General features: G+C 40.0%; 1 protein-coding gene across 5 annotated transcripts; it reads left to right on the top strand.

Annotated features, from left to right (window-relative positions):
* Window positions 1-4: 4 nt before the first annotated feature.
* On the top strand, window positions 5-9,409 carry ANKRA2 (ankyrin repeat family A member 2). 5 transcript variants are annotated; one of them, XM_005522721.3, is made up of 9 exons: window positions 5-167; window positions 679-1,061; window positions 3,002-3,160; window positions 4,502-4,567; window positions 5,937-6,034; window positions 6,196-6,321; window positions 6,739-6,805; window positions 6,897-6,977; window positions 8,605-9,409. In XM_005522721.3, exons 2-9 carry the CDS (start codon window positions 773-775, stop codon window positions 8,658-8,660), a joined length of 942 nt encoding a protein of 313 aa, XP_005522778.1. In that variant the 5' UTR covers window positions 5-167; window positions 679-772; the 3' UTR covers window positions 8,661-9,409. The 5 variants fall into 5 exon arrangements, with proteins under 5 accessions (XP_005522778.1, XP_087910692.1, XP_014107686.1 ...); XM_088054566.1 differs by having other exon boundaries at window positions 673-1,061; window positions 8,610-9,409; XM_014252211.2 differs by having other exon boundaries at window positions 673-1,061.
* The last annotated feature ends 4,711 nt before the right edge of the window (window positions 9,410-14,120 follow it).

Genomic DNA, 14,120 nt, shown 5'->3' with positions numbered 1-14,120 from the left:
TCCGGCGGCGGCGGCGGCTGGAAGCTGAGGTGAAGCTGGACTCGGACCCGAACCGTGCGGGTGTCCCTCCCTCGGGCCTGTCCTCACGAACTGTCTCCAGAGAGAGGGGACAGCTGTAGGCGTGCCGGGAGCTGCGCGAAACGCGGCCCCACCCGAAGCTTCCCACGGTATTGTGAGCAAGCCGCGGGTGTTCTGGTATTACCTATACCGGTTTGAAGGGGATTTGTTTTTTTTCCCTGCATATGTGGTAGAAGCAATTTCTTTTACTCAATATGCGAAAGGCGTAAAGGAGCTTGAAGTCGCTTTAACTTTTCCCTCAAGTATAATGTTTCTGGGGAATACTGTAATCTTCTTATAGCTTTTTTCTGGCTTGGTATAAATCTGGTTGGTTGTCACGTGTTGTTTTTTGTTGCAACTAGGCAGATATTCTGAAGCATCTTTTCACATGGATGAAACTCCTACTGGCTTAATAATGAAACTTGGCTTAAGTATCCAGGTGCTGAAATCTAAATGGAGATTTTGATCACTAACTTGTGACAGCAACAAGGTTGATACTTTACCAGTGTTTTGACTGACAAAACTAAATGCCATAAGCTTAAATAAAGTTTGATTATTATTATTATTGTGTATTGTTTCACCAGAATGTTCTTAATCTTTGTTACATTTGTTCAGTTGCAGATTGTCCGTAAAATTTGGCTTGGCTGGCCAGAATTGCTCCTGGCTGGAAACAATGAAGCATTATTTTGCATGAAACTTGTACAGGACTGAGATCATGGCATCTTCAACAAACTTAGATGTCGGTGCCCAGTTAATTGTGGAAGAATGTACCACAAACTACAGCCTTCCACCTATGCCAGACATTAAAGTGGAGCATCAGCTTGACACCAGCACAGAGGAAGGCCCAGCTCAGAGTGTCACCATGGGGATGAAATTCATTTTGCCCAATAGATTTGATATGAATGTCTGCTCACGGTTTGTGAAGTCTTTGAATGAGGAGGACAGTAAAAATATTCAAGATCAAGTCAACTCTGACCTTGAAGTTGCATCTGTCTTATTTAAAGGTTGAAGTTATGGTACAAAATATTATCTGTGGACTGTATCATCCTGTTATTATGTTTTCTTAAAAAATCCTTCTGCTTTATATGTGCTTTATATTGATCATTTTTCTAAGATGTGTTCCTCTAACGTTTTTATTATATGCTTGATGGATTATTAATGTTAAAATTTTCTCCAATACTAATTTTTGTACTGCATTTTAAATACATATATTAACTGAAAAATCAGTGGCACAAAAAGTCTCTTAAGTTAGTAAGAGCTGATGCTAATTAGGAAAACAAGCTGCTTCTGTATGGCATGTCCTTCAGCAGTATCCTTCTTTATAAAACACTACTGAACACACTGTATCATCAGATTCAGTGGCTTTCAGCAACATGCTGTATCTTTTCATGAGGGTGATGAAAGATAACGTGGACCACATGTGTTTTGTCACTGTGGCTGTACAAAGCCTCTAGTCCTAGCAATGGGCTTGCCACCGTAGCTTCACGCTGCTTGAAGGCAAATGCTACTCCAGGTCTGGATCCCTGCAGCTAATCCAGCCATTGCTGGACAGCTTTATCAGAATTGATCCATGCTTTTTCACAGCTGAGGATATGGATACAGAGCAAAATTAGGACTTCCATCTACTTCCTTTTAACAATTGTGGTTTCTAGCACTTGCTGTCATATTTCAGACCATTAGTGGTATATCTTTTCATGAAGTTCATGTGACCTATTTCCTGTAACAAATGCAAAGCCAGGCCTGCTTTGAATTTTGATGGCTTTACTGACTTGTGTTGTTTGGCTGCAGATCAGCCATTGCAGGTTTCAAACCGTTTTGATTCTCTCCAAGTGCTTACTAGCAGAGACGCAGGTCTGAGTGGCAGATTTACACCCATCAGCAATAGGGTTGTTTATCTGAGGTAACATTTGTAAATCCCTTAGAAGCAGTCCTGTAAATCCAGGGACCACAGGTCAAAATCTATGGTAGGAATCTTAGTACAGTCAGTTGTAGCTGTTTGACTGGCAAACAAAACACAATTTTGTTTTCTGTTACACTCTACTTCTTTCAATTAGTTCTCTCCCTGAATTTGTGCTTGCATTTATGATCACAAAGTTCTCTATCGTGTTAATTTAGTGTGTGTGTTAATTAGCTTCTAGTCATTAATAAGTGGTGTCAAATCAATTAAGCCAATATGGAATTTAATCCTTCAATATGTCTTCTCAGTATTTAATCTCAAAACCAAAAGCTGCTTTTGAGAATTAGAAGCCAAAACAACATATAAATATATTCTGTAATAAAATGCTATTAGGTTCTAAGAGAAAGCAAGAGCAGTTAGTATGAATGAACACATCAGCAGTGAATGACTTCCTGAATTCTAAGCAGTGACCTGCTGTTGCCTTTTATGTAAGTTAGTGTGGAGCCTGTCTTCCTGCTGGATGAGTATTCATCAGGCATCCATAATGCTATTAAAATTTTATCCAGGAGTGAGAAAAGCCCTGCTGAAGAAAGTTAATGAAGGTTGTCTCCACCAAGTGTAGTGGACTGATTAGGGAGCAGGCAAAGGGAGAGCAGCTACCTGAGTGCATGTCTGACCAGAGCTGTGTCATGTTATTGCCTTGGAGAGTGTCTGTAAGAAGATGACAAGTTAAGTAAAGCCCTCTAACATAATAAATCCACACCAGGCATGTTGAAAAATCTAGACAAAGGCTTACTTCATTTAGAGGTGTCTCTGAGTGACATGCCATACTGAACATACGAACTGGCATACTTATTTTATGCTAGAAATTAATGCAGCCCTTTATTCAGCTTTCACAGTACACGGGGAAAAGCACATGTCACAAAACTTTCTTAACATGGATTTCAAATGTCTTGTGATACTGGTGCTTTACAGTTTGACTTAGACTCTAACTTGCTTTTAATGCTCTTATTAGTACTGAAATCCTCTCTTTTTTGTTCAATGTAGCTGAATGCAACAGCCACACTTCTCCTTCCCCTGGTATCCAAGTAAGACATGTTTATACTCCATCAACTACTAAGCATTTCTCACCAATAAAACAGTCAACTACACTAACCAACAAACACAGGGGAAATGAAGTCTCTACAACACCTCTACTTGTAAACTGTAAGTATCCTTCTGCCTTTACTATTAATAATTACTTTGTGAACTCTGTGTTGGATTTATGCAGTTTTTGATTTGGTGTTGGAATGAACTTTAAGGTAAGAAGAAAACACTGAGATAGTCTTGTCTAATTTCACATGGGTCCAACCATAAAATAGTCGTCCACCTGATATATGGAATTCATGACTAAATTTTATTTTCCAGAAAGAAAAAAACCCCTTACCTATACTTTCAGAATCAAGAATTAGATTCTAAGTTGTAAGTTAATGTACTTCATGCCCATGTTTTCTGAACTTGTACATCTTAAAATTAGACGACTGGTAAATGCTGCAGGATACTTAAGATGTAATGTAAAAACAGAATACTGCAAGTGTTGTGATTGTCACAGATCTTGAAAATCAAGGAAGCATTGTTTCTGGTGGGGTTTTTTCAGAATTGTCAAGCATTTCCTTTATAAATAGATATGCTGTAATTTACTTTACTTTGTCAGTAAACTATTTTCTCTATAAATTAAAAGTAATTTTTTTAAAAGAAAAATGTAACTTGCATGGAAAAAATTAATCGGGAGCTGCAGTGTAGTCCACTGAACAAAATACGCCATCTTTCTAAATAAACTAAACTTTCATGTAGTGACTTGGAAGAGGACAGTGAACATTTACAGTTAATGTAATCATTAGCTAATTTTGTTACTACATCATGTGGATAATTTATCACATATAGCTTCCTGAGCACCTTTCAGGCTTGCTCCAAGTTGCAATTAGCAAAACCATGCATCCATGCAGTTTTTTGTGGGATCGGAGGTTATTTCTTCATAACCTCTGAAATGACAAAAAAAAATCCCGCAATCTTTGTTTTCCTCTCTATATGTCAAGTTCTGTGTAGTTTTGTAATTCCACATTGCAGTAGTGAGAGTCACACTAGAGGCCTTCTTTGGAGAGTAGCAGGACAGGTCTTCTGGTGATTCAAGTGTGATTTTTAAATTAAACATACTTAATTTTTCAAACTGTGTTCATTTTCATTTGATAAGTGGGTCTTAAAGTAATCTTGGGTCACTGACTAAACAGCAGTGAAGAGAGCATGTTACTTTGTAAAGAGTTGATGTGGGAAGCATCCTTGCTTTCAAGAATGACTGCTGCATTGGTTTAAAAATTACCTAAATCTGTGAAAACTCTTTGGAAAATTTTCAGGTTTTAATAATAAGTTCAGAGCATAAGGTGAAATCATCTACACTCTGGATTCCAAGTTCTATACTGCTAAAACCAATGGACATATTATGCTCAGCTCTAAACAGAGCAGAATGAAAATTGGTGTCTGTAACACATGCTTTTGCTTCCTTTTTTGCAGCTTTATCAGTTCATCAGCTGGCTGCTCAGGGAGAAATGCTGTATCTGGCCACACGTATTGAACAAGGTGAGACAGAAGGAGATTAAATGCCTTCTTTTTTCCTTTGAGCTATTTATATACTGTTGTGTTTGACGTTTTCCCCAAAGCTATAAAGTCCTCAATAACGTTACAAACTGGGGGACATTTGAGGTATCTGTTCTTTGCAGATGTGGACTATTGTTTTGTATCGGTCTATTACTCACTGTATGATTTGCATTTTAAATTAAAATATTAACGTTAATAGGAGTCGGTAAATCCCTTCCTCTCCCTGCTCTCTAGCTATATAGGTAATCCATGGAACTAAGAAAGGAATATGTTAGTTCTGTCACAGCAGTTTATTTTATTTTATTTTTAATTTATCTTTGTCATTTGAAACATATTTCTATTAATGGTGGCTTTCCAATTCTATTTAATCAATCAGCATAAAGACCTGCATGTTGCTAATTTAAGCCAAGGCTCACACCTGCAGTATAATAGAACTACACATTCTGAATAGTGTGGCATTTGTATGTCCATAATACATGTACAAAATTTCAGCTCTACCTAACATATTTATTAATTTAGTAGCATGAATAGTATATTCTTAATGCACTAATAGTAATCACCTATGCTTTCAGTGCATTCTTGTTGACATGTTTACTGGAAAAAAGATAATGAGTCACTGAGTCTAAATACTTCGTACTGAGCCATGTATATGAAAAGCAAATCAATTCTGGAGTGTGGGTAGCAGATAAAAGTGCTTATTTTGGTGCTATGATAAGCATGGAACTTTTAAAGTACTTAGATATTAAAAAAAATACCCAGCTCAAATATTTGTCAGCCAATTGTTAAAAGTTCTCTTTTCTTCTTCCAGATGCACTTGATGTAGATGTTAATGGTTTTCACTGACCATCTTACTCTGTGAACTCTATGGGGAATGGAGTTGTTTTATATGTATTGCTGTACAAGTTCATTCTTCACAAAATTGTATAGCTCTATTTAAAAAAAAGCATGGTCTACAGTATAATACAGGATGTACCTCTTTATTTTTCAAATTTTTATTTTTTGTCCTTTATCTTCTCTGCAAAGGTGAAGCCCAGATTACGGACAACTTGTAATATTTCTGCGCAAAAACAGAGTTTGATTTATAGAGCTTTAAAACTTAGATTTTAAATTATTAAACTAAAGGCTAAAATTTTACTTTTGTTAATTGGATGTATTTTTCTTTCTGGGACAGAGATACTACCACCATCACTGGGACAGAATTTTGTTTTTAAAATTGAGAATGACTTCTAGGTCACACTGGTTCCCAGTAAATAAATGTTACCATCAACACGTTTCACCAGCTGATACAGTGCAAGGAATTGTGAAATCCTTTTGAAAAGGATTACTAAGTTATATATTTTTCTCTAAACAGAAAATTTAATCAATCATAAGGATGAAGAAGGATTTACCCCTCTGATGTGGGCTGCAGCTCATGGACAGATAGCAGTAGTGGAATTTCTCCTCCAGAATGTAAGGAAAAAAATCACAATTGATTTTTGAATTAATTTACTCTTTAGTTTGTTTTGCCTTCCTAAGTTTGTCAATGCTGCTACAAGCTTAAAAGTTTTAAAGTTAAGGTCTGTGTAAAACCTCAAATTTGCTTATTTTTTTTAATTGATAATTTATTTCAGGGTGCAGATCCTCAGATTCTGGGGAAGGGGCGAGAAAGTGCCCTCTCACTGGCCTGCAGTAAAGGATACACAGATATTGTCAAAATGCTGCTTGACTGTGGAGTTGATGTCAATGAGTATGACTGGGTAAGACTTTAGCTTGAATTTTGTCAGAGGGTGCTTTGGCCAGAAAATTGAAGTGGAACATAGCATTGTTCGGAGTTTAAAAATTGTTCTACTTCTGAAATACCTGAGAGTTTCAAAACTTCCATAGGATAGGGAAAGTTAATGCTACTAGTTCTGACTTCTTGGCAGAAAGAGAATGAGACTAATGCTGATTTCTTGTAGAAGTGAGACTAATGCTGACTTCTTGTATAAGTGTGATCTTAGTGTTTGAACAGTACACAAAAATGATGGAAGTTGTGAAGATCTAAAACAGAACCTCATTTTTATAAAACCTAGGAAGTCTCTTATTGGTACTTGGAAGTATATTCGTGTGTTAAGGAATTACAGTTGCGGACTGCTTAATCACTAAGTGTCTGAAGCATTTCTCTGCTTTTGCAGAATGGAGGCACACCCTTGCTATATGCAGTACATGGGAACCATGTGAAATGTGTAAAAATTCTTCTCGGTAAGCCAAATGTCCAAACCAAATTATCAGTAATAGCATACAATCAGTTCTCATTGTCAGAAATACAAGATTCTATTCCTGTTTTACATAGAAAGTGGTGCTGATCCAACTATTGAAACAGACGCCGGTTATAATTCCATGGATTTGGCTGTAGCCTTGGGCTATCGGAGTGGTGAGTATTGTAAATGTAAACCCTTTAAAAAAAAAATTAATTTTCACAGTTTCTCATTTATGTAGCTGCTGTAATGGCCTAGTAGAGGTTTTGCAGCTCTTAACATGTTACCTATCCAACAAGTCTTAATAATCTTAAAAGCATCAGGCCAAAATGGGTAGGAGCTTCCATTCTTGTTCCAGGAAGTCAGGTACTTAGTGTAAATGTCACTGACCTGGATCTGTATCGCTGGACACAGGTAATGGTGTTTTGGGCTGATGCAGCCATGACTCAGACAAGGGGAGCTGAGTTGCTTCCTCAGCCTGTACAAAGGAGTATGTTACTGGACAGTGATAAGAAGCCTGCAGCCCTCCTGAACCCCTCACCCTACTTGACTGGCATGATGTTATGTAGTTTGGAAAACCGTCTTTCAGATCAGCTCTAGCTCTAGCTTTTCTTGGAGGCAGACAATATTCAGTGAATTATACTATCTGGCTTGGTTATGGAAACCAGAAGCAAAGAAGGGACTACTGGTTGGTTTATTCCTTCATTGCTGCTGTCATTTTGAAAGCTGTGAAATGTCTGCCATTACAGAAATGAATAGAATCAAAAATTAAGCCCAGCTTACTCTCATGTGTCTGTGTATGCCTCTCCAAGCAGAGCCCTTCACTTATGAATGAGTCATGTCATGGTTTAACACCAGGCAGAAGCCAAGCCCCACACAACTGCTCACTCACTCCCCCATCAGAGATATCAGGGAGAGAATCAGAAGGGTGAAAGCTGGAGAACTCGTGGGCTGAGAAAAAGATAGTTTAATAGGGAGAGCAAAGGCAGTGCACATAAGCAAAACAAACCAAGGAATTAATCCAGTGCTTCCCATGAGCAGGCAGGTGTTCAGCCATCTCCAGAGAGTCAGGCCCCATAATGCAAAATCGTTACTTGGGAAGAGAAATGACATCACCACAAATGTCCCCCCCCTTTCCTGCTCCTTTCCCCCACTTCATACACTGAGCTTGGTGCCACATGGTCTGGAGTCTCCCTTTGGTCAGTTTGGGTCACCTGTCCTGGCTCTGTCTCCTCCCAACCTCACAAGCACCCCCAGTCCCCTCGCCAGTGTGGCAGTACCAAAAGCAGAAAAGGTCTTGGCTCTGTGCAAACCCTGCTCAGCAATAACAAAAGCATCTGTGTTATCAACCCTGTATTCAGCACAAATCCAAAACACAGAAAATTAACTCTACCCCAGCTGAAACCAGCACAGCATAACTTCACAGGAGTCTACATAGAAGAGCTTCAAGAGCTCAATCTCAAAGTGTTTCACAGTGGTTATTTCTAATACATGTTTTTGGCTACTTTCTGTTTGTAGGCTAAAAATTCGTTTTCCATGTGCTATCAGTCTATCCAAACCAAAGAACTGGTGATAACCCCCAAAAACATTGTTTGCGTAACTGTGTGTATTGTTCTTGCATTATATAAGGCTTTAATGTCTGAAGGAATACTGATTTTATTCACAGAATGAATTTATACATGTCTGGTTTTTATTAAATGATTGCACAGCACAAGCAAGTATCTGCCAAAAAAAAAAAACACTATAACCCTAAAAACACCCAAAAATGAACACTAATTAATCTCATCTCTTTCTCTGCTTCAGTTCAGCAGGTTATTGAGTCTCATTTATTAAAGCTGCTTCAAAATATCAAGGAATAACAGTTGGCTCTTCTGCAGGTGCCACATCTTGGCTTGGAGATTGTAACTGCTGTTTAGCTCTAATCGGTGACAAGAGTTGGTTGTTTTGTAACTTTACCTCAGTGCCACTACTTGCTGGCATTAATTAAGCTTTTTAGTTCTTCCTCTTCTTTCAGTGTTGTTAATAAAAATGTGCAATGTCATCCTTTTCTTAAGTATATTTTATATAATTTTAGAAATGTCAGTTGTTGTGCATGAAAAACTTTGTAAATAAACTCAGTTTTGACCATCTAAGTGTTTACACTGAGTGCAGTGGGTGGCACTATGCTAAGTGTCCTACTTCATCACATCATTGGTACATATTCACAGGAATAAATGTGTTTAGATATTGAGGGATATCACCACAGAAGATAGATATCTGTACTGTTAATAATACCAAAATGTGCACTGTTTGTGAAGTTTTTGAGATCCCTGGTTAATATTTATCCTGGCTGGAGCCCCAGAACAAGTTTCATTTTTGCAATAGTGAGAATGCAGCTAAGACCGAGAGATTATTCTGTGTCACCTCACCTCATTGCTAAGAGAAGGAGGAGGTCCCTTCCAGGGAGAAGTTCTTCCCAGTCAGGGTGGACTGATTGCAGTGGGGTTGGTGGAACTCTGCAGTGGAGTGAGCATTTTTGCATGTGAATCACTCTCTTTTCTGTACATTGATGCTGTTAATGTTTGTTTTCTTACCTCATTGCTGTTTCCAGTAAACTTTTTTTATCTCAGCCTGTGATCTTTACCTTTTTTGTCTGGAATTCCCTTTCCAGAAAGCAGAGAGGGAGTGGGCAAGCAAGTAAGTGGCAGTGTCCTTTGAAGCATCTCAGTGGGAACACTAAACTGGGTAGTACCATTCCTAAACCACAGCAGTCTTGTTTGGCACCCACTATGGGGCAGGAAGGATTGAAATTACAGATACAACCAGAGAGGACTGGAAACAAATTTGATCTAAGCATTTGCTGTATTTGGTAGGGATCCGTTATCTGGTCGCAGTGTTGTTTCATCTCTTGGTGTGGGTGTTGTACCTTACCCTTTATAAATTCCTGTATGTGATCCTCTTGATGCTATTTTTCAGAGGAGGGAAAGGGATCAGGATTGTTCTGTTGCTGTACTATGTGACATCAATTTATGGCATTGATAACATCAAGGGCAGTGAGGGTCATTTGGATTATGTATTCAGTGCTGCTCTTCTACCCTTACCTCAGGCACTACATTTTGGGACCCCATTAATAGTCATGTCCAATCTAGCAGTGGGGAGCTGGAGAGGATGATTTTCCCCTTCTTTTCACTCCTGTTACAAGAGCTTCTAAGAATTTTGAGTTCCCTCTGGGTGTTAACAATAGCATGTTCTTATTGCTAAGTCTTGCAGGTCTCCTCAGTTCGGTCTACATCATGTTTAGATATTTCTTGGGAGGCTATTCAGACATCTGCCTTGAGGGTAGATAGGCGTGAGTGGTATGGAATGTGGGAAAAAATGGGCCAGCTTTTGAAGGATTTTTGTGCTTCTGTGGTTTGAAAGTTCACCTGTGTCAGGAAAATCCACAAAACGCCAGAAGTTTATGTCAAAAAAGAGACAGAAGAGTCCTTCAACTTTATTCAAATAAAGGGAGAAAGTCTCTGGGGTACATGCCCACGGGGATTTCTCTCTCAGGGTTTTGGAGGGCGCAGCCTCCTTTTATCCTAAAATCCTGGCCTCATGTTTCCCTCTTCATTTCCCCATTGCCTGATGTACTGGGAAGGTACAGCCTTCCCAAACAGCATACCCCATATGCCCCCTTGAACCTGACATTTTACCCCAAGTTTCAGAAGTTCAGGCTTGTTCAGACCCTTTTCGATCTCAGGAGCTAAGCTGTCCGGGCTCTGCTACAAACTTGCTGCCTTGAATTTAGTAGACAGTAAGAGTAATTTCAAAGAGGTTAACATTCATACCTTCACTCATCAAATTATTTTTAAAGACATTAGCACACATCTTTCCTCACTCCTAAACAACTACAGGATCCTGATAAAGTGGCAGAATATGTGAGGGAAAACTGCTGTGGCCACTCCAGAGAGGCACGAAATTATGCCCCTGGCTACTGTTTCCTGGACACTGCTTGTCCCTAAACAGCACGCTCAGAGGAGAGAGAGGAAAGAAGACCACCAGGCACCGTGGCCACTCAAACTGCAGCTGAACCAGAGGAACAACCTCTGCTGGTAGTGTTGCAAAATATACCAAGTTCAAAACTTTTTATTTTATAACTTTAGTCAGGTTTGTTCACCTTTGCCCCGCAGAAGGGAACTGAAGTTTGTTTTCAGGGCATTGTCCCACTAGGCCCGATGGGCTGAACACCTCAACAGAGTAGGAGCAGCACAAAAGAAATACAAAAGTTAACAGCCACCAAGGGCCATTAACGGAACATCGACTGCACCTGGCACGGGTCTGAGACGCCAGCTCTGGGAAAGCAGAGGTAAGAATGAGGACCTAAATAACATCGGAGGCAAAGAGATCTGCAATGAGTAAGAAACCAAATACTAAGAACTATGTAACTTGGAACTAATGAACATTAAACCAATTAATCTCTATGGGTTTTGATTCTATTAAGTTTGTGAAAAATCAGGTAAAATTCATGTGCCATGGAAGGATCTTCTCTGCACACCCAGGCTATGTGTGGATGAAGTTATTTCTGTTGCACATCCTGCCCAGATCAACATCCTGGCCAGAAGTAAAGTGAAGTAATGCCTTGATTATCTAACACTAAAAATGGTTGGATAGTTTTGGTTTCTCCCCCAGTTTCGGTCACAGTAGCAGCCGCCCCTATACAGAAGAAGAAATCCAGATCAAACCAGTTCACACAGGAAGGAATGAGGAGGAAGCAGAGTCCTCCTAACAGGAGGAAGAGTCAGGGCCAGAGATAATCATCCCATTTCTATCCCTGGGTGAGCTGTGGGATACACAGTAAGATTCAGCCACCAGACAGGAGAGCCACTGGTGACCTGCCTGGTCCAATGCCAGGATATTGCAGGCCACAATGTAAAACCAGACAATAGTGAAGCCAGACAGCTGGGATCCCTGACCCGGGGCACTGACAAGAGGATTGGGAAAAGGACAGAAACTCGGACCCTGGAGATGACTCCTGTCAAGCATGAAGGACAGGCACTGTCAAGGATGATCTAGTAGTGCACCCAAGCAGGTGGAATGCCATGGGAAAAGGTATCTAGTACCTGAGAGAATCAACTGTGCCAAACACAGTCTATAGCAATTTGAATAATGAGCAGATAGATGCTTTTGTGTGGATTAGAATGAAAAGGCACTGAATGATTGGTGGCTTAATGTATATGTGTGTGTGTGTGTGTGTGTGTGTGTGTGTGTGTAGGATTTGTTTCAAAACAATTTGGTTGCAATGGAGAGGATGCATTTAGCCATTTTGGTAATTGTTATGGTAATAATGGTAATGCTATGTAATATGTAATATGCAAAATGCTATGGTAATAATATAAAAGCATAAAAGTACCACTTAAGAAAATATAAGGAAAATAAGAAATGGTAAGTGTAGAAAGGTATTTCCATGAAGAATCCAGAGACAAGGCTTGATTGTTGCAATTTAGATGTCCATTGGTTAAACTGATGTTCAGAGTCTTCTGGCACCCTGACTGACAGTGCTGGGAAGAATGTTCAAAGGGGAAGTCCCTCCTTCCCCTTACACATCATACCACCAAAGCTGCATGGAGTGAGTGGGTCTCACTGCTCACACAGCTTGGCATGTCTCCAATTCTCTCTAGTCTACCACAGGGAGAAGAAAGGGAGTCTTAATGCACAAAGTCTTGTGTGGCTTCAGTGGGAACACTGGCAGTACCTGACTTCTTTCCACCTGCCTTCCACCACTAGTTCTGGAACAATTAAGCCAACACATTGTAGGTAGAAATTTCGTTGATACGAGAAAGTCTAATTGCAAGTACAGAACTCCTAGCTCATAAATATCTTTAATGCAGTGGCTGAAAGCAGGTATCAGCTGTATGGGGAAAAAAGCCACAGCCTCCTGCACTACAGCCTGCTTCAGCCACTGTAGTCCTTTGGATCATAGATTATCTCAAGTTGAAAGGGACTATACATATCATTGAGTCATGTTCCCTGCTCCTTGTAGGATGATCCCTATGTGTCCCTTCCAACTTGAGATATTCCATGACTACCTCAGACTAAATTGTATGACTAAGCATTGTTCAGATGCTCCTTCAATGCTGATAGGCTTAGAGACCATTTTCCTGGGAACCTGTTAAATGACCAACTACCCTCTCAGTAGCCTTTTCCTCATGTTCAGTCTGAACTTTTCCCTGATGCAGTTTCATTCCATCTCCTTATGCCCAAACTCTGGTTACCAGAAAGGAGATCAGTGCCTGCCTCTCCACTTCTTCTCATGCAGAGGCTGTAGGCTGCCATAAGGTTACCTCAGTTTCCTCCAGACTGAACAGACCAGGTGACTTCAGCTCTTTCTCATACAGCTTCCCTTCAAGGCCCTTCACCATCCTCATGGCTCTCCTTTGGACACTCCCCAATAGCTTCACATCTCTCTTCCACTGTGGCACCCAGAGCTGCCCCTAGCACTGGAGGTGAGGCAGCCCCCAGCTCAGAGCAGAGCAGGACAATCTCCACCCTTGCCCGGCTGATGCTGTGCCTGATGCCCTCAGGACATGGGTGGCCCTCCTGGCTGCCAGGGCACTGCTGACTCATGTTCAATTTGTCCTCAATCCAAACCCTCACATCTCTTTTCACAGTGCTGCTCCCCAGCCTCTTGTCCTCCAGTCTGGGGGATGTCCCAGTGTAGCTGTTGAGTGAAAACAGCCATTAAGATTTTGAAATTAGTTGAAAAAAAATCAGACAATGTTAATTGATTTTCTGGGACTTCTGTACTTAGTCAAAGCTACAGTGAATGATGGGGACATAACAGTGTGCACAAATAATAGATAAGCTTTTGAAAGAGGCTTTTCAGCAGGTCTCCCCCAAAAGTACATAGGGTTTTTCCCCATATAATATTCACGATTCCAAGCATTTCTCCAGTGTGTCCACTAGAGGTCTGGCATCTCCTGACATCCATACACCACTAATCCCTGCCTTTCTTCCCCAGTCCATGGGTAGTGAGCCCAACCTCCAAGTTCTTGTATTTCTCATGTAGTATCTCTACTATACAAATTTTTTTCTATTTGAAAATAAATCCATACACAGAGAAAATGAGTACTATTTAAAGAACATGCACTATGATTCTGATGAAAGGGACTGCAAGGCTGGAGAACAATACAGCCAAGTTCTGAGTCAGAGCCAGAGAAATGATTAATTAAAAATGGTCACTTGGAAATAACAAAGTGACTGAATATACAAAAGGGGAAAATGTAGAAAAAATTCCAATCCTCCATGGATTAAACCTTAATTTCTGGCTAAATTTCCCTCTGGCTCTATGTACTGAAACA

The sequence above is a fragment of the Pseudopodoces humilis genome, chromosome 4, assembly GCF_049639895.1.
Source record: "Pseudopodoces humilis isolate 2021_Gansu_Grassland_sample_001 chromosome 4, ASM4963989v1, whole genome shotgun sequence".
Lineage (NCBI taxonomy): Eukaryota > Metazoa > Chordata > Aves > Passeriformes > Paridae > Pseudopodoces > Pseudopodoces humilis.
The sequence above is the reverse complement of the archived record's forward strand: the minus strand, read 5'-3'. Positions and strand labels throughout refer to the sequence as shown.